Below are 23,210 nucleotides of genomic sequence, written 5' to 3' on the forward strand. Positions count from 1 at the left end.
GGGACGACATCGGATCTCGATGCTGTGGTTTTGTGGTCGAGGTACATATTTGCACAACTCAGACTCGGTGGCGATCTTTGTCAAGCATCGACTGATAATACAGACGACGCAACACTCACGAGTGCTTCAGCATACCCAAGGCAGACGGGGCTGAGCAGCACGTTGGGACGGATGACCAGATTCAGTGTCATTGCCAGTCGACCACAACCGCGACGACCGCACTCAATAACCAATCTACGGTACAGTATCTGGTGCCTTAGCTAAGACGCGATAGAATGCTCAGTGGATTACATTTGACGGCACCGGAAGTAGAAACCCTAGACCCTATACCTGGGGTCTCCGTAGTCGTTTCGTTTGGCGTTTTCCAAGACTTTCGCGTCGGTGGTTCAAGCTGTCCATTGCAGTGTGTATGCACCCAGCTCCGAGAGTTATACCGTGGACTCCTATCGGAGCCGTAAGCACGTAGTGGGATCTTGGCGAAAAACAGCCGCACAGCTCACAGCCGCCTACAGACGATCCATTGATCGAGGTCGTGGCTCGCTTTTCGCATCAGATATAATGCAGCCAAAGTGAGCCGTATTTCTCAAGTCCCGAGATAGCACTACAGTCATTTAACGACGGACGATGTTACTTAGTGAACCCGATGCAGCCACAACCCCACTGCATACATCCTGATACGCACCCGCTGTCTTTGTGGTAGCATCCCGTTTGTGACCCGATCTCTTGGGATCGCCAACCTGTGGAACTGAATTAATCTGGTCAATCTGAAAAATCGGCCGACAACTACCAGAGGTCTGGTTGCAACGACATTTGACGCTCGTTGCGTGTGGCATGTGCACACTTTTGTCTGGCGCAAAATGACACAACGACGTTGCAACGGCGCGTTGACAAAAATGGGGTTGTCTACTACATGACAACATTGTGCCCAAACTAAATCCTACCGCGCATCAACTCGTAGCTTAGATGAGCACGGGGTTTTCGAATTCAGTTTGGGGCGCGAGTCAATTGGTGGTCGACGGCGACTCGGCAATGTGCTTGAGGATCTTGACTTCTTGCTCGCGCGCTTGGAGGATCGACACGACCGACGCCTTCATGGACGCATTCTCGAGCGCGAGCTTCTCGGCACGGACTTGCATGCGCGATTGCGCTTTCTCCAAGGTCGTCAGAAGCGACGCCGTGCGCTACACCATGATGAGCTAGACGCTCGCACCGTCCAGAGGTACGTACCTGGTACTCTTGCTCGAGCGCCGAGAGACCGCGCATGAGTTCGTCTTCGGCTTCGCGAATGAGCTCGAGGCTGACCACGCTAGGAACAAGTCGGATCAGTGCCAGTCGCAAGACGATGGCGAGCGAAGGTTTGCGTCGTACTGTGTGCGGAGCGACTGCAGCGTCGTAGCCCAATTCTACACAACGAGGCTCAGATTGATACGATGGCGATGCATCAATGTACCGTGTCGTCCGTGCGAACGGTGAAGCCCAAGTCTGTCTGTCGCAAGTGTGAGCTTCCGGGAGCTGCGAGGGCCGTGATGGGCCGTACCATCTTTTGCTTCTTGGCCATGGCCTGGATGTGTTTTCGGCTCGCGCGGTGCTGTGCCATGTTGTCCTCGTTGTCCTTCTGCGACCGCAGCAGCCGCTTCCCGCACTCGCACATGAAGAACTCCGAGTCGCTGTTCGAGAGCGCTTCGGCGTGGCGCTTGCTGGCCTTGTGGCGCGCAATGTTGTACTCGTTGGCGTTGACGATTTGCTTGCCGCACTCGCACACGAAGAGGTTGTTGAGCTGCGACGCCTTGAAGGCCATCTTCGGGTCCAGCGCGCTCGTGTCGTCCTGCATGAGCGCCTGCTCGTACTCGCGCGAGAGCGCGGCCTGGTGCGCTTGGTGCTGGTGATGGGCTTGCGCGGCCTGGTGGTGGTGCACGGCCTGCTGCTGTTGCTGCTGCTGCTGCGGGTGGTCCATGCCGGGATTTGCCGCCTTGGTCGTGTTGGGTAGGTAGGTCGTCTCCCAACTGCTGGGTCCAAGGGGGGGAAGGTTCTCCATCCAAAGCCACGACTCGAAATCTGACTTGGTTTTACTATGGTCTTCCCGCAGCCACTCGATCAAGTACGCAAATTCTCGCTAAAGTACGGTGTCAGTTTTATTCCCCCTCTGCCATCGCTTTTACTGGCCCAAAGCCCCCACCATACAAATACCAAGTGACAGGGGTGGAGGCCCATCGTTTTCTCACCGTCGATTTTAAAAAACCGACGCCATCCTCCCCTCGCTGTCTCTTTCCCCCACCACTCTCGGACACGACTAAGTGCGGTGTCGCAGCCGAAGAAACATACAAACATCCAGCTAGATCAAATCGCACTTGAGGGAGTGCGTGGCGTCAGCACCCGCTCAGATCGCACCTTGTACATAAAACGTGGTGCGTTAAACATCCTGGACACTCCGGTTAGCTCCATCACGAGCCGCTCCGTCCCCCGAGAAGGCAATAGCCAACACCTCTGATACCAGCCATACCAATCTCGCCATAACGTTAGCGTGCGCCTGACAACGTCTACCAAAGTCGATCCCGTACGAGAACTCGTGGCAAAAACTCTGGTCCACTGAACAGCTCGCTACCATTATTTGCAGCCAAGCGAGGATCAGCGATGCTATATTAGCGCCTACATCGCGTTCTATCGTATCCACGCGAGTAGTCTGGTTGACTATGCACGCTGTGCTTGCTTGTGTTGGAGGCTATCGGACGAGGCTGTCCACATGGCCTGAAATTCAACTTGGGCGTTCAACGCATGCGTTAAACCCCGCTAAAGTGCGTGGCTTCGAAATTCCAGCCAATCAGCAGGTGCCATGGGATCTTAGTCGGTGTGGGGCTCGGAGTCGCATTGCTCAAGTTTCGCCATGTCGCTCAAGCTCTTGACGCTCGTGGCGCTCGCGCTCGTGGGCATGGCCGTCGGTGCCAAATCGCCCAAGATCACCAACCAAGTGTACTTTGACATCAAGATCGGCAACCGCGATGCGGGCCGCGTCGTCATGGGCCTCTACGGCAAGACGACGCCCAAGACGGTCGAGAACTTCCGCGCGCTCTGCACGGGCGAGAAGGGCACGGGCACGAAGGGCAAGCCGCTGTGGTACAAGGACAGCGCGTTCCACCGCATCATCCCGGACTTTATGATCCAAGGCGGCGACTTTACGCATGGCACGGGCACCGGCGGCGAGTCGATCTACGGCGACCGCTTTGACGACGAGAACTTTAAGCTCAAGCACGAAGGCCCGGGCACGCTCTCGATGGCCAACGCCGGCCCCAACAGCAACGGGTCGCAGTTCTTCATCTGCACGGTCAAGACCTCGTGGTTGGACGGCCGCCATGTCGTGTTTGGCCGCGTCATCAGCGGCATGGACGTGGTCAAGGCCGTCGAGAAGATCGGGTCGGGCTCGGGCACGCCGTCGGAGCGCGTGACGATCGCCAACTCGGGCGAGCTCCTCGGCGACGACCTCCTCGCTATCGAGTAAGCAATGCATTTGCCCATACTCCTCACTTTTGAACACGATTTCGATTTGTGCCATCGATGCTTTCCTCCTTCACGGCAAACAGCCTGAAACAACACAGCGTGCATGGATTCGGGACTTAGTGGTCCGCCGTCTTCTTGGGCTTGGCCGCCGCGTCGCCGTAGGTCTCGAGGAGCTTGCGCCGGCGCTCTTCGGCCTCGCGCGACATGCGCACCGGCGCTTGTGGCGTCGGGATGTTGGTCTCCTTTGGCTTCTCGAGCTCGACAAACTCGTATTCCTTCTTCGCCGGGCTGCGCGACCGCTTCCGAGTCGTGAACCGGTCTTGCTTGAGCGTGAGCGACCCCTTGTAGCTCGCTGGGCGCGCTGCATAGTCCTTTCCGACCGCCTCGGCCTTGCGGCGTTCCTTGCGCCGGACTTCTTCCATGAGGTCCTCGGTCAAGCTCTTGTCATCCCTACTTTGCATGAGCAATCACAATCGCATCTGGAAGCAATGTACTTGGGGCGACGGTCGCGGCTGCGACTGCGACTGCGGCTACGACGACGACGGTCGTACGACGGCGACCGGCGACGGGAACGGCGATCTCGGGACGCCGACCGACGCCGCCGACGGTCCCGCGACCGCGACCGGGATCGCGACCGCTGCGGCGGCCGGGGCGCTTCAAACTCAATGTCACCAAGCCCGACCTTCTCCGTGTTGCCATACTGCGGGAACGTGACCCAGTACACGTGGTTGGCCTCGTCCGCCTCGTCAATCACCGCGTCGTACATCTAGTTGCCAGTGTGAACACTCGCAGACAAGGACCATGGGCTACCGCAGGCTCATTCTCGTCGTCCGCATACAGCGCGCGCACCTTGGTGCCCTTGACGAGCAGCTCAGCGACCGCGAGGTTGGCGGCCGCGCGCTCCTTCTTCTTGTCGTGCAGCAGCAGCTTGATCTTGATGCCATCGAGGATCTTCTTGGGGATGCGCGGAAGAATCGTACCAAAGTAGTTAATCTCTTCGAGCAGCGTGCGCAGCCAGGCTCCGGTCGTCCTAGGAAGCGTCATGAGCTCAAGGACGCGCCTGCAACCGGCCGTACGTGACGATCTTGTCGTTGGCCGACGCGTTAAACTCCTCGGCGTCGTCCAAGTACGGCTCGAACCACGACCAGAGCTCTTCGGGATCCATCGTGTAGCGCAGGTAGAGGAACCCGACGCAGCGAATGTACGGCGAGTCCTATCGCGCGGTGAGGCCAGCTCGAGGAGAGAGTGGCGTACGACGTGCTTGAGAAGGCCTTGCATCTGGTTCTGCGTCAAGCGCATGGTGCAAAACTTGAGGAGAAGACAAAAGCACGACGAGGGAATGCGCGCGGTGCCGGGCGAGAGCGGCTCTAGCATGCACATGAGCTCGGTGACGCAGCGGATGATGCATGTACCTGCGTGGTCGACGCGGTAGTAGATCTCGTCGACGACTTCATGGTACGTCTTGAGCGCGCTAGGTAAACAGGCGTGAGTGCCGGTGCGAGGAGGCAAGGAGGTACGACGCACTAGAGCTGGCCAAAGTAGACCGATTGCATGATGTTGTCGAAGAGCATCTTGTTGAGATTGTACGTCGTCGCATTACCATGCCTACGCGGGCCATGAGCACCAGAAGAGGTGGCAGGACGAAGCATGTACACGGGCAGCTCGTTCTCCTTGGCACGGCGCTCTGCGTACTCGCCCTCCATGTAGGCAGCATGCTGCACTTGCTGGGCCATGGCGTACGCATGGGCCGCATAGTTCATCGGCGGCGCCGGCTGGGCGTCGTGGCGGGTGAGCGCGCTCCGTGACATCCCGCTTCCTTCGCCGTTGGTTTTGTGCACGGACCACGTACCGTTAAATAACGCGGAATAGGCTCGATTGCGTTAAATAACAAAACGGGCTCGATACCGCAACCGAGATCGAGATCACCATCGTCCTGCTAAAGAGCCACATTAGCGATGCCACTTCTGAGCCGCGATCCATGCCGCTGCCTGCAGACACATATTGTCGGGTCTCTATGTCTCTATCGGCAGCCTTTGGTCAACACTGTGCCATCAACATGTCAACTCAAAGGGTGGCTTCCGCAAGATGATGCTCACGTTACGAGTCGACTACATTCCTTGTCCGTACAAGGCCCTCACACAGGCTGCCGCCCAGTCATTCTACTGACCTTCTACTGTGCTTATACTGCGCGGTGCTCTTCGTGCTTGGCGTGCTCGATCCTCACGGCTGCGAAAAATGGCGCGAGGATCCGGTTGTTTATCCGGTCATCGAGCTGCCATGTGGTGGCGTCCCGTGCCATTCATGGCCCATCGAGATTGCCTTTTGCTCGCTGCATGTATCACGCAGTCGCTCATCGGTCCTATCTTCCGCGCGCTCTTCTCACATCGCTAGTATCGAAAATGTCTTCGTCGACCTCGGTCCGTGACCGCGCCGCTGCGCGCGGCTGGAAGCTCTACAACGATCTGCAGCAGCCCAAGACGATCTTGGCGCCGATGGTCGACCAGAGCGAGCTCGCGTACCGCATGCTCGTGCGCAAGTACGGCGTCGACGTCTGCTACACGCCGATGATCCACGCGCGCATGTTCCGGGACGACGCCACGTACCGGGCGACCGCGTGGCAAGTGGTGCAAGAGGATCGGCCGCTCTTCGTGCAGTTTTGCGGCAACGACCCGGCGACCGTGCTCGAAGCCGCCAAGCACGTCCAGGACGGCTGCGACGCTGTCGACCTCAACCTCGGGTGCCCGCAGGGCATTGCGCGCAAGGGTCGGTACGGCGCCTTCCTCATGCACGAACCCGAGGTCGTGCGCGAGATCGTCTCGACGCTCAGTCGCGAGCTGAGCGTGCCCGTCTCGTGCAAGATCCGCCTCTTGCCCAACTACGACGACACGCTGGCTTTTTGCAACATGCTCGTCGACGCGGGTTGCTGCTGGCTCGTCATCCACGGCCGCACAAAGGAGATGAACAAGCAGCTCGTCCGCGAGTGCGACTGGGAGAGCATCAAGCGCCTCCGGAAGGAGCTCCCGATCCCTGTGTTTGCGAACGGCGGTATCGAGACCGACGACGATGTTGCGGCCTGCCTTGCTGCGACCGAAGCCGAGGGCGTCATGAGCTCGGAAGGCATCCTCGAGTACCCGGCGCTCTTCACGGGCAACAAGGACCCAATGACCGGTGAGAACGTGTCGCAGATCGACCTCGCTCTCGAGTACATGGACTGGGCGGCCAAGTTTCCGCCGCCCGAGAAATTCCTGCGCGCCCACTTGTTCAAGATGCTCTTCCAGGAGCTCAAGGTGTTTACGGACCTCCGCGAGGCCATTGGTCAGGGCCAGACCCACGCCGAGCTACTCGCGATCGTCGTCGAGATGAAGGCGCGCTTGGAGGCGCCGGACGCACCTTTGATTCCGTACTCGACCAACGACTCGTGGTACCGGCGCCACCGCAAGCAGGCGGCTGAGCTCGACAAGGAGCCCGACATGGACAAGTGCCTCGACTCGGGCTTTGGTCTCCTCTTTGGCTAATTTCACCAAGTATATCTAGTGCTTGTTGTTGTTGTTGCGTGTGTTTAGACAAAGAGTATCGACGCTGTGTACATCACAAGTCTTATCATTTGCGGTCCGAGGCAAGCAACGCGGGCATGCCCATATCGAGACGGGTCGTCGCGAGACCGTTGGACAGCGGCGCGTCATTTTCGTAGTTCATAAAATGCTGGTTGCTCCGGAATTCGAGGAAGAGCGTAAAGAGCACGTGGAGCGACTCGTACACATTCTTGTAGACCGGAACGTCCAGAATGGCGCAAATGATGCGCGTGAACTGCTCCAACGAGACGTTGAGGTCGGCGTTCGGGAGCTGCATCGTGGACAAGAGCTCTTCGAACTCGTCGGGCCACACCTAACCATCACGATTCATGTCCATAAATTCAGAGGCAATTCTTGTACCTGCATGAGCGTCTCAATGTCCGGCATGCTTTTGGAGTAGTGCACTTGCGGGGGCGGCTTGGTGCGGTGGAGGTCGCCGATGCTTTTGATCCACCGGTCGATCTCCTTGACGTTCTTCTCGGCATTCTCGATGCTTCGGACGACAATGTCGCCGTGCTTCTTCTTGGACGTCGCGCGCAGCTGCAGGTCCAGGACCGTGGCGTCGCTCTGCGCAATGCTCGGCTCGTCGAGGACCTTGAGCCCGAGGTTGTCGGCCTCTTTGTCGGGGCGCGGAATCTTGAGGAACGTGTCCATCTCGCCGATCGCGGGGATGTACTCGGGCACGAAGCACTTGAGGCGCGTCTCGAGCTCGATTTCTTGGGCTTTGAACCGCCCAATGTACTGGAAGAGCTCCTTGATGTCCTGCGTCACCTTGAGGTGGGCAAAGTCGCTCTCCTTGTATGCACCCGGCACGTTGATGGACGCTGCCGACGGTGCGGTGGCCGATTCCGACGCGGCCGCGTGCTCTTCTTCTTCCTCCTCCTCCTCCTCTTCGTCTTCGTCTTCTTCTTCGTCCGAGCCGGACCCTTCCGACGAGCTCTCGTCGGCTTTCTTTTTGAGATCGTTCTTGGACGAGTGCGGCGTCTTGGTCGCAGTGGGCTTGGGCGCTTCGTTGGCCACTTTCTCCTCGGCCGCCGCGACCTTGTCCGTGGCCGACTTGGGCATCGTTTGGAGCGGCTGGTTCATCGACAGTCGCTTCTCCAGCTTGGGTTTCTCGGGCGACGGCGCGCCGGACGTGTCGACGCTCGCCTCCGAGTCGCTCAAGTCGATTTGCTCGTCGAATGGCTTGTTCTTGACTTCGCCGCCATCGCTGTTGGCTGCTGCGGGTGCTTTGGCTGCCGCTTTGGTTGGCGGCTCCTTGCGCTCTTTCGGTGCTGGGCGCTCGGACGCCTTGTCGTCTCGTCGATCGGCCGCTTCCTTCTTGGGCGGGTCCTTGGGCATACTGCTTTCAATGTCGTGGCTGCCCGAGAGGTCTAAAGCTTCGTCGAATGGCTGGTTCTTGAGCTGCTTGACATCCTTGCCCTTCTTGGGCGAATTGGGGTCGTTGACGCTCTCGCTGTCGCTCACATCGAGGGCGGCGTCAAAGGGCTGGTTCTGCAGCGCCCGCTCCTTGCCGCCACTTGCGTCCTTGGGCTTGGCCTTGGGCTTGGCCTCCTTCTTGGACTCTTGCTCGTCGTCGTCTTCGTCCGAGTCTTCCTCGTCGCTGCCCGACTCGCTGCCCGAGACTTCTTCCTCTTCCTCGCTCCCGCTGAGCTCCTCGTCGTCCGACTTGCCAGGCATCGCCAAAATAAAGATTTGTGCCCTTTGGCTCCAAAGGTCGGGGTACTTGCGTTTTGTATTGGCATACAAACATCACGCTAATGACTACGCGCACGCCACCTTAGCCGCCCCACCACCACGGCACCATCCACAGTGCGTCGTGTGTGCATCGGGCACCAACGTTCCAAATAAGCAGACGTCGTGTTGAGCATTTGGCATTTATGCGTGCTTGGTCGGTCGGCGCTTGGCCTTGCTTTGGGATTTGACCGACTCGCCAGCAACAATGTCGGTGGACTTGAACTTGGCCTCGAGCTGCTCGACTTGGTGGTGAAGGAAGCGAACGACGTCGTCGAGGTCGTCGGTAAAGCCGAGAACGATCGCGACACCAGAGGCATCGTCAATCACGTGCTTGTGCAGGTTCGGGTCTTCGGTCAAAATGAGCACAACGCGATTCCAGATCAAGTTGTGCAGGCGGAGCTCCATGAAGTTGCGCAAGAGGACTTCGCCAAGCCAGTTAAACGCTCGCTCTTGCTACACACATTGTTAGTCGATACCACATGTCAGCAAGATCGTACGTCGGCGGTAGCAATGTCGTCAACGTGCACGCGCTTGAGAAGATCGAGGAGCACGCGATGGCGCTGGACTACACATCATGACGAAGGCGCGTCATCGCGGCCAAATCCAAATGGGAATGTACCGTCGGCTTCAAAGCCCGTCGTGTGCTTGAACACAATGTTGCGTTCGCGCGTGAGCATTTTGCGGAATTTCTTCTCAATGTCTTCGGCCTCGCTACGGTCCAAATGTTCAAAAATCGGAAAAATTCAACATTGGTACCGGGCACTGCCGTCGCCGACGGCGTTGGTCTCGGTCAAATCTTCGTCCTAACACAAATATATAAGCTACAGGACAACCAAAAGTCGAGAACTACCCAAGGAATGAGCTCGCCGTTGGCGTGCTGCGAGACAACGGGGATGTCGGCTTGGTGAAAGAGGCTCGAGAGCACCGAATTGGTGTACTTTCGCCACAGCATGGCAGTCTTGTCGAGGATGTTGGCACCGAGCGGCGAGAGCGACTGCAGTGTCATGTCGTAGAGCTCGGGCGGGATGACCACCTTTTCGCGAATGTGCAAGTAGGCTTGGCCGTCGACGTCGACGAGCGGCTTGGTGTGGCGCTTGACGAGCTTCTTGGGCACGGGCACGTGAAAGTCAAAGGCAAAGCTCCGCGTGGCCAAGAGGTCGTTGGTCATGTTGCCGTTGCAGCCGGCGCCGGCCATGTCCAAGAACGCGTTGAGGTGCTTGAGCGCGTCTTCATTCTGGTCCTTGATGGATTCGTGCACGTCCTTGAGACCGCGCCGGTCGAACTGAAGCACGTCCGGATGCACCTGCAGCAAGAAGGAAGAAGCCACGAGCTTGAGGTTGATGGGCTTCATCGAGAGCTTGGCGCTGGACGCGAAGCCGCGGACGAGCATTCGACGTGCGAGCGCGGTCCCGATCATGCTTTAGAGTTTTGAATGGCACCGATGCTGTGATTGGACCGATTGCAAAAATGGGCAATACTGGTTTTACCCAGCTACGATAGGATTGGCTATAAATGGACAAATCACAGCTCATTTCGTCACGAGCAGGATGGTTCACGGGTCAGACGTGGGCGAGAACAAGAGGTGACACGACACGGCGTCACCCGACCGCTTTTCGCACTCTTGTTAGACAAATGAGTTGCGAACGTGGCAAGAGGACAATAGTGCAACCGTGCGATCGAGGATGTGGAAAACCGACTTTTTATCGCATTTTAGCCAATCACAGCGCGTGGAACACCGGCCGTGGGACAAACACCGTCGAGCAGATCTCGGATTCCGGGTTGTGACGAGATGGGGCTGACCAAGCTGCCGTCGCCGCGCCCGCCCGTATCGCCCAAGGTGGCCGAGGTGCTCCAGGCGCAGGTGCTGCCACCTCGCTCTTGCCGATCGATGCCAACATCGTGGCCATGTAGATTCACCGGCGGTCCGAGGCCAACGACCCGCTCTGGCAGGAGGCGACGACGCAGCTACGCCATGTGAAGGCGCTACGCCAAGTACGTCGTGTGAATCTCTTGCAGGCATCGAGACGACGTCGTTTTGATCTAGTTGCGAGCAAAGCGGTATCGAATCGAGATATGGATGACGGCCTTCGCGGTCATCAGCGTCGTCGCGGCCGCCCTCTCGATGCAGGTGGGCCCATTAGTACATACCGCGATCTCACGCTTCGACTACTAGCTGTCCATTGTCCACACGACCCAAGCCGTCGACCTCAACCGAAGCGATATGGCCTTTGCTGTTGACGTGCTCCGGTCGATCATTGCGACCACCACCATCTTCCTCTACGGCCTCGTGCTGCTTCGTTATGGTACGCTACCACGCATACACCGCCAGTTATAGATTGATGGTAGACGTCGTCTGTGACTTGCGCATCGCGTCGACACGACTGCATCCGACGGCGAAATTCTACCATCCGTCAGCCGGGCTGCTGCCGTACATTTCGGCCCGCCGCGATCCAGTGTTTCAAACTCTGTTTGCTCTAGGAAAGCGCTGTTTGAGTGCTTTATTCTGTCGCTGCACGTGCCACCGACGTTTGCTCGTCTCTTTATCTCGCATCGGTTCATGGGCAGTCCCGAGCGCGTACGTCGTCCTCACTGCCAGCGATCATCATACATGGTCGGCTTGTAGGCGCACCACCAACGACTGTGTGCACCAGGGATGCAGCTCGACGCAACTGGTTTTTGCTACCTCGATCTGCCGTGGTCCTTGGACCAATTTGGTTTGGCCATGCGCCAACTGGACTCGAATCTGAGCGTGTCTAGATGTGGTCGTGTTTGTGCGACTGTATGTGGTGTTCCGCCTCCTTCGGCACCAGCTCGGTTTCGAGTCGCCCGACATTGAGTGGCAAGGTACAAGCTGAGGCGTCACGTCTTTAGTACCACATTGTGGACTAGGGACCCAGTGGCATGTGCAGACTAGCTCATTCTGGTTCACGATCAAGCACATGTTTCATAAGCACCCCGTGCTCTTTTCGGCCATGAGCTTTGGCGCGACGTGGCTTTGCACAGCGCTTGTCGTGCAGTTCTTGGAGCACGCTATCAACGCCGACATTGACTCGCTCTCCGAAGCGCTTTGGCTGACCGTGCTGACCATGGTGTGTCACCACTTTGACGCGACGCATTACGTTCAACTAGGCTACGGTTGGCCTCGGTAGCGCACCCCCCATCTCGGTGCAGGGCCAGGTGGCCATCGTCATCGGCGGCATCGTCGGTGGAGCGATCATGAACGCACTCCTTACGACCGTGCTCATCAGCTCGCTGCACCTCACAGAGAAGGAGGACGAAGTCATCCAAACGATTCATGCGCGCGATCTGCACGTGGCTCACCACCAAGCGGCCATTCGCCTCTTGCAGGTACACGAGCTCTGTCTGCAGAATTCTTGACGAAGAAGAGCTAGACATTTGGACGTGACGTGCTCTTGCGTCAAGCCACGCCCAAGGCGTCGTGGTGTACCTTGCGTCGAAGCCGCCACCGCATCATCCAGTGCGTGTGCTGGATGAAGACGCTTGGTTGATGCTGCTTCTAGGGCGGCGACTGCCTTCCAGACGTATCGGCGGCGCATGCGCGAGCGGTCGCATGAAGATGTGCTCGAGGCCTGCCATGACAAGGTCGAAGCCATCGCGCACTCAGGCGCAACGTCCGTCGAACGCGCGTGCATGGCGTCCCTCGATGCGATCGAAGCCAAGCTCGCGCAGGTGCATGCGCAACTTCGGACCCTCGACTAATGCATCAACGAGTTGGCACTACTACGTCATCTGCAGCCATATTAGTTGGTCAACACCTTGAGAAATGCTGGATGGCGTCGTCGCTACACACGAATTCCGCAAGAAACGTTGATATGACATTCTGTACAAAAGCGAGCTGCGACTGACATGAGCCGAGACCTCTCTTGAGCTGCGTACGTCGTAGCGGGGCATGCTGAACCGGGTCGGGTCGACAGTATTGGTCGCTTGGCTTTTTGAAAGTGGCTGGCGATGTAGGACGCCTTGTGGTGTCATAGATGAACTCCACCAAACTACGGTTCTCTACCGATATTTTCAACTAGGAAACAACAAGATTATCCTCACGGTAGACTAAATAATAGTAACACGCTCTAGCTCCAGAGCCCGAGCTTGCGCGCTTGCTCCTTGAGGTCGTCGACAGCCTCGGTGCTCTCGACAGCTTTGAGCGGCACGAGCGTCTTGACCGACATGTGGCGTTTCTTGGCGAATGTCGGCTTTTCCTTCAGCGACGCCATCGCAGCCGCCGAGAACGCACCTTCGCTCGCACACGTGACGAGCGACTTGGTCGTCGACTCCTTCCCGAGCCGCGCCGGTGCGCGCTTCTCGCGCTGCGACCGCTTCCGCACCAACGGCGCCGGGCTCACGACGGCTACGCACAGCCAATGTTACAGCCCATATCGTACACAGACGGCGTCGGTACCCATCTCAGGCTCTTCGTCGACCTTGTCCAAGTCGGCCTTGGTCGACGGCGCGGGTTCAACTTCGGGGTGAGCACTCGTTTCGTCCGAGACGTCGTCGTCGACTTCAACCAAATCGACATTGCTAGTCCATGGCGTGAGACGAGGATGCGGCGCCAAGCTCAAGTATACCACGTGGCGTCCATAGGCTCCACTTTGGGAAACTGCATCAAGTTGCCTTGCGGCATCTCTTCAACGTCCACATTGCCGCTGGCGTCGGACCCGAGGTGCACCATATCGACGGCGATCACCGGTAAATGCGGTATCGGCGGTTGTCGGTCCGGGATTTCGGCCACAAACTTGGTGCTAAACAGGTCCGTGTAGTCGTCAAGCGGGTACTTGTACGGCGGCGGGCGTGTCCGCGTCTTCTGATGCTCGTGCGTAATCGTTGGCGGCCGGACGATCGGGGGGGTCGGGTTCGTTCCACGTGCGTCTTTGCCGACCATCGAGAGGTTGATGAGGGCGAGGACGGCGCCGGACGTCACTTTGGGGGACTCGCGCGAGAGATTGGCGAGCGCCAACGAGCACGCATCCCGTGTCTACACGCCCATTGACAACTTGTCCACAAATGAAACGAAACGACGTACCACGTCATTGTCGATCTTGGCCAAGTGCAGAAGCGCGGGCACGGCTTGCTCGAGCACCATTTGGTGCGTGTTGGCCATGTCGTTGGAGAGGTGTCCGAGCGCCATGGCACAGCAGTGGTAGATGTCGTAGCGCGCTTTGCTCATGGCGACTTGAACAAGAAGACGCGTGCAGCCGAGCTGCACCATGGCTTGGCGCACCGACACTTCGGCCGACAGCATGCATAGACTAGTCACTCCACTTAGGTGCTTGGACCCGATGGTATCGTAGGAGGATACCACGCGGCGCAGCGCCATTGTGTTTCGAGCGTCGCGTTGGTCAAGAGCACTTGCAGCGACCGAATCACGTCCTACCGCCCACACTCCATCCTGTGACTCGTAGCATCGGAGGTACCTTGACAACCATGCTGCGCGGCAACGACTCGATGTAGCTCATGGAACAGAGCACGTCGGCGCAGTCGAGCGCGGCAGCTTCGTCGCTCTTGTGTTCAAGGCTGCACGCGAGTTTCGAGACGAGCTCGATGATCATCGGACTCGAAAGTACGTGCTGCGCAAAGTCTTTTGTGCGAGAGAGCTGCCGCACGAGAATGCACATGAGCGCGCGGTTGATCGTGTGGTCGTCGTCATGACACGTGAGCAGTGCGTCAAAGATGCCGTGCTGGATCATCACTGCAGCATGCGACTCGTCAAATGAGAGACAGCAGAGCCCGAGAAGCATCACGTCCAAAATCGCTTGGTTGGACGCAAATTGCGGCACAATGGCAATGAGCGCCTGGGATACGTGGAGGACGTCGACGTTCTGCCGCGCGCTGTCGTGCCACAAGACGTGGCAGAGCACCGAGACAGCAAGCTCGATCGTCATCGGGTCGGGGGCCTCAAGGTACGCGAGTAGCATCGTGATGCACTTGGCGTCGCTCACATACTCGCGCGTGTCGTCGTGAAGCGCGAGAAGCAAGAGCGCCGAGACGAGCCGGCCCATGCGGTGCGACGTCTTCTCGGAGAGGAAGACTATCGCGTCCATGAGCCCTTCCCGCACGGCCGCCATGCGCGTGTCGGCGTACAGCGCCAGCTCGCACGCGATCGACGCCAGCAGCGCCGTCGTCGAATCCAGCGGATGGTCCAGTTGCATGTACATGACAAGCGTCCGCAGCGACTGCGTCTCGTGGCAGAGCGTACTTCGCGCATCTTCCGAGCGCAAGAGCTTGGCATAGATCGTTGCTGGGATCGGGGATGCGTCAGTTGGATCGAGCTTCGTGATCGCAGGCAATAGCTTCACAAGTCCTTCCTTGAGAATTGGCGCCTAAGGTCGACGTACGATAAGACGAGCGCTGCTGTTGGCGTATACCATGGTCGAGTCGAGCAGCAGGTTGCCAAGCGCCCGCGCGCACGTTTCTTTGGTGAACGCGCTGCCCGAGCGGACGGCACAAATCATAAAGAGGACGCCGACCGCGCCTTCGCCCACGAGCTTGGCCTCGTGCCCCGGCGAGCACGAGAGGTTGCAGAGCGCTTTGGCGCAGTCGCTCTGACTCTCCTCGCTGTACGAGTTGCTCAGAATCGAGAGGACGCTGACAATGTTGGAGCTCAAGAGCACGTCGTGCACTGCTTTCTCGCTTGCGAGGTTGCCGAGCGTCGTGGCGCACCGGCGTTGAATCTCGGGGTCGCGGAGCTTGGCGAGCTTTGTGAGCGACGGCAAGACGCCAAGGTGCACCAATTGAACGCGGCAAACTTCGTGGAACGAGAGCGACGCAAGGAGGTCGCAGCAGCACGCTTTGGTCTCGCTGTCGCGGCTGTTGACGCACGACTCCAAGACGGCGCCGACGCCGCCTTCGTGCAGGATGAGGCCGGCGCAGGCTTCGTCTTGCGAGAGCATGCTTAGACACGCGACGCAGTAGCGCTGAATGGGCATGACATCGGTCGCCAGCGCGCGGGTGATGACGCGGACAACGTCAAGGTTGGCAACCACGTGTCGCGTGTGAACATCGGCTGCAAGGTAGCACAGCGCCGCCGTGCAGAGCGTCAATAGCGTCGGGTGCGAGCTCGCGTGGCAAAGGTGCACGATGGCCGCGATGCCACCTCCGGTGCTCATCGACTCGCGTGACGTGCCGTTCTGACAGAGGTTATACAGCGCGGCGGCGTAGAGGAGCTGGGCTTGCGGCGGCGAGTGCGGCAGCTGCGCGAGTTCAAAGAGCGCCGAGAGCGCGCCGGACGCAGCAATTTCGATCGCCGCTTGCTTGACCATGAGAAAGTTGCACAGCGCGAGCGTGCCCATGCGCTTGACGTCGTTGGGCGCGTTGGCCGTGAGCGCGGTGAGGATCGCGATGCCGTCGCGCTCGACGAGCTTGGTCCGCGTCTCTTCGCTGCACGAACAGTTGTGCACCGCAGTGGCGCACACCTTGCGAATGTCGTTGGCCAATGCCTCTGGCGCGGCTTCGTACGTCGGGGACCGCAGCAGGAAGGTTACAATGGAGAGGAGTCCCTCGAGCACGAGCCGTAGCCGGATCGTGCTCTCTTTACTAAAGTTGCTCAAGGTGCTGCCGATGATCCACTGCGTTTGTGGTGTGAGCGTCGGCGACCCGGCGAGGGCGACAAGGACATTCATGGACCCTTTGGTAACGAGCTCGACGCGGCACGAGCGCATGGCCGAGATGTTGCAGAGCACGTACGCAAGCATGTGTTTCACCTAGCGCTCGACCATCAGCAATGCAACCACGCAACATACAAGCTACGGCACCTCGGCGTCTTGGGATCGAAGCAGCGCCGTGATGGCCGATACAATGCCTTCTTCCATGAGCCGCGAACGAACGCGTTTCATGTTGGAGAGGTTCACGAACGACGTCGCACACATGAGCATGGTGCGCTTCTTGGCCTGGCCGCTCGCCGAGAGCGCAACAAGGGCCTTGATGACGACTTCGATTTGGTAGTAGGGCTCCTTCACGCACGTCAGGTTAAAGATGCCACGTTCGCAAATCGACGCCACGGACGCGGTCTCGTTGATCAGTCCTGCGAGCGCCCCGACCGCCCCGTCGGCCACCAACGTGCTTTCGTCGCCCGGAAGGCAGCACAGGTTGCATAACGTCAAAGCGCACGCTGTCTGGAGCGTCTTGTCGTCGCCGCCGTTGAGGATCGAGACGATCGTCTTGACGGCCCCGAGCTTGATGAGCCCGCGGCGGAGGTCCGAGACGTTGGAGAGGTTCATAAAGGTCGTGACGCAGTGGATCCGCGTGGCGAGGTCGTCGGTTTTGGAGAGGAGGATGATGGCTTGCACGACGCCTTCGTCGACCATGAGCCGGGCGTTTGCGGGGTTGGAGCTCCAGTTCGCGAGCGTGGACGAGCACCGCTGCGCTTGCGTCTTGACGCGGGCAGCATTCGACGACTCGGACTCGACCGACGGAAGCGACGGGGCGTCCGCGAGCGCTTCCTTCAACGCGTTGCCGTCAATCGACTGCGCGATCGGCGCGTTCCCCGGCGAGAGGAGAAACGACGATTTGTGCCCAAAGAGCAGCGCGTGGGACTTCTTCATGCGGGACATGTACAGCATGCCATCAATGTACTCGCCCCGCGTGCCAAAGTGGTCGCCAATGTAGTGTCGAAAGGCCTCGGTGACACTGGGCACCGTCCGATTCGAGCGCTCATTTCGCACCGTCGTCGGCTGCGGCTTTATCGAGAGCGCGGTGAGCGCGAGCTTGGCGTCCTTGTGCGGCGTCGACGGCTTTCGCTTGCCGGGGCTGCTCACGTCGCCGAGTAGCGCGACGGTCCGGCGCTTGGGCGTGGCCTCTGGCGCTGGTGTGGCCTGCGCTGTCGGGATGCTCATGCGCTTGGACGTGTGGCCTTCGTAGTCGAGCGCAAACCCGCTCTTCTCGAAAATCTTGTCGTCCGAGAGGGCAAAGCTGCGGGCCGAGATGACCAGCTTGGTGGTCCGCCTTGCAGTCTTGCTGGCCGTCGGCGTCGGCTCGGCGCTCTCATCGAGAAGCCCGCGCCGCTTCTCATGCTCCCACAGCAGGTCGAGGTTCATGCGGGGCCGACGCGTCCGCGACTCTGAAGATCTAAATCGAGCGCAAAACGGATGCCACGATTAAAGAATTATTGGCCAATCCATATCGTGCAAGAGTATGAATTATAGCCAATCCCAGCGCGATGCACGGCGCCGTCGACGGTCCACGACGTACGACTGCTAGAGACTTGACGCGACTGTGAAGGAGCCAAAGTCTTGGGTTTAGGGTATTCTGCGAACGGCTTGGACGCTGTGTGCGAGGATCCGAGATGGCGTGGGTACATTCCTGGTGTCTGCGCTTGCCACGTCATAGGCGTTTCGCCTCGCAGCCAATCCGGGCGCTGCATGACACCGTTGTTCGCATTGGCAAGTTGGTCATGCGGCATGTCACGTCAAGAATCACACAAGGAGCAATGTTTGAGTTTGCCCAATAACTATTCGCTAGTCGTAGCCTTTATTACAATGAACGCGCTAGATATCGGCGGTGGTGTGCGTGTCAGCGATCTGTTCGAGCAGCGGCAGCGCATCGTCGTACTTGACAAGGGCATATGGAATGCGGATGTTGCGTGTCCAGAGCAAGGGGTCGTCTTTGGCCCCGACGCCGTCGCCCGATGCGTAGTGACTGCCAGGGCTGCAGTGCTGATCAAAGCCCGAAGCACATTGGTTGTCGACGTCGAAAATAAGAACGCCGAGGGCGCCGGCGGCTTGTGCGTGCGCCACTTTGGTATAAAATGGCACAACACCGCGATGCACGAGGAGAATGCGGTCGCGGACAGCGTCGGCATTGGACAAGGGAGCGTTGCCGAGGATTGGGTCGGCCAGCACGGCTTCTACGTGACGCAGATGCGTCATCACGCTGACGAATACGAGAACGAGTCGTACCTGCGATGATATCGTACGCTTTCAAGCTGTGCTGCCCCGACCACACATCAGCCCGCCACGTCGACCAAATCACCTTGTTCTTGGCATCGAGCTTGCGCACCGGGTTGGCCAGCCCGACAAGCTGGTACGGCGACACAGTCTGCAGCACATCGGAAAAGACGAGAACGGGACCCGTTGCCAGTGGCGCCACCGTAGCTCCGATCTGCAGCGAGTCTCGGTCGTACGTCCGAGTAAAGTGGGGCGCGCCTTGCCCTCGCACGACCTCTACAAACGATTGCTCGATCAAGAAGCACCAAGAATCCGCGCACCTCGGCGGTCCTGGGAGCTGCTAGGCTCGAGCTCGACCGTGTCGGACCAGACGCTAAAGCCGCTCGCACCAAGTTCGTTGATGGCCGCCACCTGGAATTGATAACTGGATGTCGCCCGAAGGTTGCAAATATGGCCCGTCATGTTTTTCACACGGAGCGACAACTCGTGCTTGGTGACGACGAGCGCGTCATTGGTGACGACGTCGTACTGCATACTGTCGTTGAACGGCCGCCAACGCAACGGCACCGACGCATTCGTCGTCGGTGCATGCCGCGCCGCGATCGCGTACCCCAAAATCGGCCGGCCGCCGTCGTCCACGACGGGCAGCCACGTAAGCTGCACACAGTTGGGAGCGTCCGATGCTACTGCCTCCGGAAGTCCCGGGACTGGCGCCGGCACGGACGCGGGTTTCGTGCGAATGTTCTGGGACCGTTCGCTGAGCAAGCCGAGCGCGTTCCCGACAAAGAGCCGCACCGCAAACGTGTACGACGTGTTGGCGGCGAGATTCGGGACGCGCCCGGTGATGGCGCGGCCGTCAAAGTCACCGCCAAATGCAGTTGTTGGCAGCGCGCTGCGCAGCAAGTCGGCTTGCGTCAAGTTGGCAATGCCGGAGGACGCATTGGGTATCGCAGCGTCGGTGGCCCAGTGGATTTCATAGCCGTAGGTGGTCACGTCGCCTTTGCGCGGCTGGTGCAGATCTTGCCACGTCAGATGCACAACTGTGCGCCCCGTGTCCGAGTCTTGGAGCACAACCGGTGGCCGGGACACCTACGTCACGCTTTCGTCAAGTCCGGGTAAAGAGCAGGAGCGCACTGGGAGCGTGAGGCCCTGGATGACACTGTCCCACTTGCGGTCGTCCTGCCACATCTTGTACCGGTCCTTGCGCGACACGGCTTCGAGCTTGTCCTGATCGCTCTCTTTGGCAATGCGTTCGGGCTTGGGCCACGTGCGGTACATGGCCCACGTGCCCAACGACAGTGACGGACGGCGTGTCATAGACGTGTCGAACGTCGGCGCCTGCAACGCCAAGAGAAGTTGCCGCGCGGTCGTATCGACAAGCCCCGAGACGCGGAGATGTTGCTTGACGCGGTTGAGATTGGAGGCATCGGCAAAGCAAAAGCGGAGCATCGGTGACGACGCTGAGACAGCAAACCCGCTCGGTATGAACGCCATGTCGCCATGCAGAAGACGGACGCCGGTGTCAGCGTCGATGCTACCGTGTGCATCGATGGTGGCTTCGAGCACCTCGGTCTCATCCTACACAAGTTGATATTTTATGGTAGATAGAATAGCACACGTACCGTCGCCGACATGTCCAAAGCGAACGTATACTCGTCGTAGCTGGGCACGTGCACTTGAAGCGACACGGTCGTGGTGTCAGTCACTGCCGCCAGAACCATGTGCAACCCAAAGGGGCAGTGCAGCGGCCCGTCGGTCGCGGCCACCATATCCGGCAAGAGCGTCTCTTTGATCGACTCGACACGCTGCATGTAGTCGTTGACGACGACCTGCGGCACGCGAAATGACGCGAGCGCGTCGGTGCAGGCCGCGTCGGGCGTCTGCAGCGCCGATCGGGTTCCAAAGCACGCGGTGAGGAGCGCGGGCGGAACGACGAGCGTCTCGACCAAGCGGATCGGGTGCGACGCTAAAATGTGCTTTTCAAATACATCCTGGTACGTGGTATCGTTGGTTGCGTGCCAGAAATGCACGTGGCGCGCCGACAGCAGCGGGGCGGCGACGCTCGTGCGCAGCGCATCGCGGTACTTGACCTCGTTGCAGTGCCGAAGAAGCTCGGGGTCGACCGTACTATCGTCTGACGCCATGTACGCGTTGAGATTGCTGTATCCCTCGGCTCTGCAGCGCTCGAGCTCCTTGTCGATGTCGACGACGCCTGGCACCGAGACAAGGGAAGGTGCCACGTCATCGTCGAGGATGCGCGCCGCATCTTGCGCCAGTGAATCGCGCGCCAATGGCGCACCAACGTCCGTCGGCGAGGCGTGAATCAAAGCCGCCGCCAGGGCAGCGAGGAAGATACGCACCATGCTCGCCGTCGTCCCTAGATCTTTGCGACCGTTCGGGCAAATCTTAGGAAATTGAATTTCAGAGGTTATGACGTGGCACGGTGTGGGTCAAAAGAGCAGCAAATTCCAATAATTGGACCTATTTTCAACTGAATGCAGCTCCGTCAAAACTCGCATTTTACGTTGTTTCATTGTTGCCATCCCATGCCATAAACCACATCTCGAAGATGCGACAACGCCTGCCCTAGTCAAAGCGTCTACGACATAGATAACATTGAATGAATACCGTCCATTTTCGACGACATGAAGTTTAGTATCCGGATTTATTCGGATGCGGGCTCGGACAGTTTCATTTACCGGTTCCCGGACGGCTTGCAATCCTCTGTCAGGTGGTCCGAGTGCAGGAGCCTGCGTACGACCTCACGCGAGCTATGACTCGGCGAGTGGGGCTTACCACGGGATGGATCTCTCCGTACGCAGCTCACTCCCAACGACCAAGTGCTAACTCCCACGCATTCAGGCGTAGCGCTACGTAAGCGAAGTCTTCGAGTTAGTTTTCGCTAATTTGATTTCAACTCGAACACGTTTGATTGATTGATTGATGTACTATAGTCGAGCCCATAAATTCGTCATGCGGGTGACGCGATGTAGACACAGGTTCGTCTTTTTGTTCTTCTGTAGGTCAAGGTCGGGGCTTGAACGGACGGTATTGCTGTGCCAAGGAAGCTGTGCACAACGTTGCTCGGCTTCGCGTCGCTTCAGTGTATCAGAGTCACCAATGCGTTTGCAGCAAGCGTATATTGCTCAATGTGCGATGCTACAAGGCACGTCCGAGGGAGGCAGCTGAGGGAGATTCGTATCTACGGCAGCACAAAAAGGAACGTCTGTGAAATAATCAGATGGCGTCATGCGCATCTGATTCGGCGCGAATCAGATCAGAAATGATGCACGTCAGTTCTATCTGGGTCCGTGTTTCGTCTGCGGCAAAAGTAGCAAGATGAGGCCGACAGCGTGGACTGCCCGGCAACGAACTTTACAAACTACGGACACTGTGACGCTGATGCGAGAAAGGCGTTTTCAGTGGGCCCATGCGGAGTGCGAAGTACCGTACTAGTACACAAGTAAAGCGACGGGAGACTCGTTGGGTTTTAACGTTTGGACCCCTCTCTTGAAAGAAGTAGCATAGCAGGTTGAATGCAAAGTAATAGAAACCACGCCGGCTAGTTTAACACTAGTCGATTGGCACCCGAGACGATGGACGATTTGACGAATCAGATCCTCGGATCTGATGCACGAACGCGGACCGAGACGGGGCCGCCTCGATAGCGCTTCGCAGTCAACCTGCCCTCCGTGGCACGGCTCGCCCGTGGGTTTTGCACAACCCGACGCCATTCATTGTACCTTTCGCTTCGATAGCAACACTATGGTGCCTACCGCGATGCTGGCGCTAGCTTTCTTGTCGACGGCAGCCGCCGACGTCATTCCCAACTGGGGTGTTCAAGACGTCTGGGTGCACACAGCGACGTGGACTGCTGCCCACTGCCAGTGCTTTTGCGAACGTCTCTGCTCGCATCCGACCGAGTATCTCAAAACCAACCTCGTCTCGTCCGTGCTCGTGCCGCGCCTCACGAATGGCTCGATCCCACGCTGTGATTTGGTGAGTGCGCCGTTTAGCCCAGCTGCCATCCGCGCCGTTGGCCAAAGCAGCCTGCAAACGTACTATCCGCTCGCGATGAGCCGCGACCTTGACCACATGTGGGACGCGAACTCGACCGAGCCCCGCTACGACGTGGGCAGCTTTGGGTACCCCTGTGGCGGTCTCCACGAAACGTCGTACCTCAAGACAGTTGTCCAGCTCGGCAAGTTCATCCAGACGCCGTCGCTCCTCGTGTCGAGCATTGGCCAAAACATTACGACGCAGTCGATCCGCGATGCGTTCAAGAAGGATCAAAACCTCGACGTCGTTTTGCTCTGCTCCAGCGGCGGCTTTGCCGATGTTCTCACGTGCTGGACCAAGGCGACGCCGCTCATCTACCAAACGACGCAAGACGATCAAGAGATCGCGCCGCTGACGCCCGTGGCATGCCCGGCAGCAATCAAGGCCATGGATACGTGCTCGACACCAACCGTGCACATTTACGGCTTCAATGCGACAAGTGCGCCGACAC

General features: G+C 58.8%; 10 protein-coding genes across 11 annotated transcripts; 4 read left to right on the plus strand and 6 right to left on the minus strand.

Annotated features, from left to right (window-relative positions):
• Positions 1-606: 606 nt before the first annotated feature.
• On the minus strand, positions 607-2,058 carry SDRG_00708. Of its 2 annotated transcripts, none has more exons than XM_008606199.1 (6): positions 1,538-2,058; positions 1,451-1,486; positions 1,369-1,403; positions 1,228-1,306; positions 788-1,181; positions 607-737 (listed from the first exon to the last, which is right to left on the minus strand). In XM_008606199.1, exons 1-5 carry the CDS (start codon positions 2,033-2,035, stop codon positions 1,002-1,004), a joined length of 828 nt encoding a protein of 275 aa, XP_008604421.1. In that variant the 5' UTR covers positions 2,036-2,058; the 3' UTR covers positions 607-737; positions 788-1,001. The 2 variants fall into 2 exon arrangements, with proteins under 2 accessions (XP_008604421.1, XP_008604420.1); XM_008606198.1 differs by having other exon boundaries at positions 722-745.
• Positions 2,059-2,845: 787 nt separating this feature from the next.
• SDRG_00709 (peptidyl-prolyl cis-trans isomerase B (cyclophilin B)) lies at positions 2,846-3,558 on the plus strand. Its single transcript, XM_008606200.1, has one exon. It carries the CDS (start codon positions 2,882-2,884, stop codon positions 3,491-3,493), a length of 612 nt encoding a protein of 203 aa, XP_008604422.1. The 5' UTR covers positions 2,846-2,881; the 3' UTR covers positions 3,494-3,558.
• Positions 3,516-5,342, minus strand: SDRG_00710 (hypothetical protein). Its single transcript, XM_008606201.1, has 8 exons — positions 5,146-5,342; positions 5,017-5,097; positions 4,905-4,963; positions 4,747-4,859; positions 4,569-4,705; positions 4,303-4,522; positions 3,987-4,258; positions 3,516-3,942 (listed from the first exon to the last, which is right to left on the minus strand). The coding sequence occupies exons 1-8, from the start codon at positions 5,298-5,300 to the stop codon at positions 3,609-3,611; spliced, it is 1,371 nt and encodes a 456-aa protein (XP_008604423.1). The 5' UTR covers positions 5,301-5,342; the 3' UTR covers positions 3,516-3,608.
• Positions 5,343-5,795: 453 nt separating this feature from the next.
• SDRG_00711 (hypothetical protein) lies at positions 5,796-7,044 on the plus strand. The gene has a single exon (XM_008606202.1). It carries the CDS (start codon positions 5,826-5,828, stop codon positions 7,005-7,007), a length of 1,182 nt encoding a protein of 393 aa, XP_008604424.1. The 5' UTR covers positions 5,796-5,825; the 3' UTR covers positions 7,008-7,044.
• SDRG_00712 (hypothetical protein) lies at positions 7,027-8,752 on the minus strand. The gene is made up of 2 exons (XM_008606203.1): positions 7,425-8,752; positions 7,027-7,377 (listed from the first exon to the last, which is right to left on the minus strand). Exons 1-2 carry the CDS (start codon positions 8,742-8,744, stop codon positions 7,093-7,095), a joined length of 1,605 nt encoding a protein of 534 aa, XP_008604425.1. The 5' UTR covers positions 8,745-8,752; the 3' UTR covers positions 7,027-7,092.
• A 28-nt stretch (positions 8,753-8,780) lies between these two features.
• Positions 8,781-10,247, minus strand: SDRG_00713 (hypothetical protein). Its single transcript, XM_008606204.1, has 5 exons — positions 9,652-10,247; positions 9,558-9,604; positions 9,421-9,512; positions 9,299-9,366; positions 8,781-9,254 (listed from the first exon to the last, which is right to left on the minus strand). The coding sequence occupies exons 1-5, from the start codon at positions 10,216-10,218 to the stop codon at positions 8,943-8,945; spliced, it is 1,086 nt and encodes a 361-aa protein (XP_008604426.1). The 5' UTR covers positions 10,219-10,247; the 3' UTR covers positions 8,781-8,942.
• A 332-nt stretch (positions 10,248-10,579) lies between these two features.
• Positions 10,580-12,650, plus strand: SDRG_00714 (hypothetical protein). Its single transcript, XM_008606205.1, has 12 exons — positions 10,580-10,662; positions 10,713-10,793; positions 10,846-10,929; positions 10,975-11,104; positions 11,148-11,229; positions 11,280-11,376; positions 11,425-11,515; positions 11,559-11,645; positions 11,691-11,890; positions 11,931-12,149; positions 12,194-12,279; positions 12,323-12,650. The coding sequence occupies exons 1-12, from the start codon at positions 10,591-10,593 to the stop codon at positions 12,519-12,521; spliced, it is 1,428 nt and encodes a 475-aa protein (XP_008604427.1). The 5' UTR covers positions 10,580-10,590; the 3' UTR covers positions 12,522-12,650.
• Positions 12,651-12,889: 239 nt separating this feature from the next.
• Positions 12,890-17,865, minus strand: SDRG_00715 (hypothetical protein; the record flags this gene model as incomplete). The annotated part of the gene is made up of 8 exons (XM_008606206.1): positions 16,571-17,865; positions 15,185-16,519; positions 14,234-15,139; positions 14,119-14,189; positions 13,843-14,068; positions 13,388-13,794; positions 13,219-13,340; positions 12,890-13,167 (listed from the first exon to the last, which is right to left on the minus strand). The coding sequence occupies exons 1-8, from the start codon at positions 17,849-17,851 to the stop codon at positions 12,890-12,892; spliced, it is 4,626 nt and encodes a 1,541-aa protein (XP_008604428.1). The 5' UTR covers positions 17,852-17,865.
• Positions 17,866-18,222: 357 nt separating this feature from the next.
• SDRG_00716 (hypothetical protein) lies at positions 18,223-21,099 on the minus strand. Its single transcript, XM_008606207.1, has 5 exons — positions 20,323-21,099; positions 19,835-20,278; positions 19,021-19,789; positions 18,713-18,976; positions 18,223-18,660 (listed from the first exon to the last, which is right to left on the minus strand). The coding sequence occupies exons 1-5, from the start codon at positions 21,061-21,063 to the stop codon at positions 18,302-18,304; spliced, it is 2,577 nt and encodes an 858-aa protein (XP_008604429.1). The 5' UTR covers positions 21,064-21,099; the 3' UTR covers positions 18,223-18,301.
• A 1,381-nt stretch (positions 21,100-22,480) lies between these two features.
• SDRG_00717 (hypothetical protein) lies at positions 22,481-23,114 on the plus strand (the record flags this gene model as incomplete). The annotated part of the gene is made up of 2 exons (XM_008606208.1): positions 22,481-23,046; positions 23,102-23,114. The coding sequence occupies 2 exons, from the start codon at positions 22,481-22,483 to the stop codon at positions 23,112-23,114; spliced, it is 579 nt and encodes a 192-aa protein (XP_008604430.1).
• Between the last annotated feature and the right edge of the window lie 96 nt (positions 23,115-23,210).

The sequence above is a fragment of the Saprolegnia diclina genome (assembly GCF_000281045.1).
Source record: "Saprolegnia diclina VS20 unplaced genomic scaffold supercont1.2, whole genome shotgun sequence".
NCBI classification, from domain to species: Eukaryota; Oomycota; class Saprolegniomycetes; order Saprolegniales; family Saprolegniaceae; genus Saprolegnia; species Saprolegnia diclina.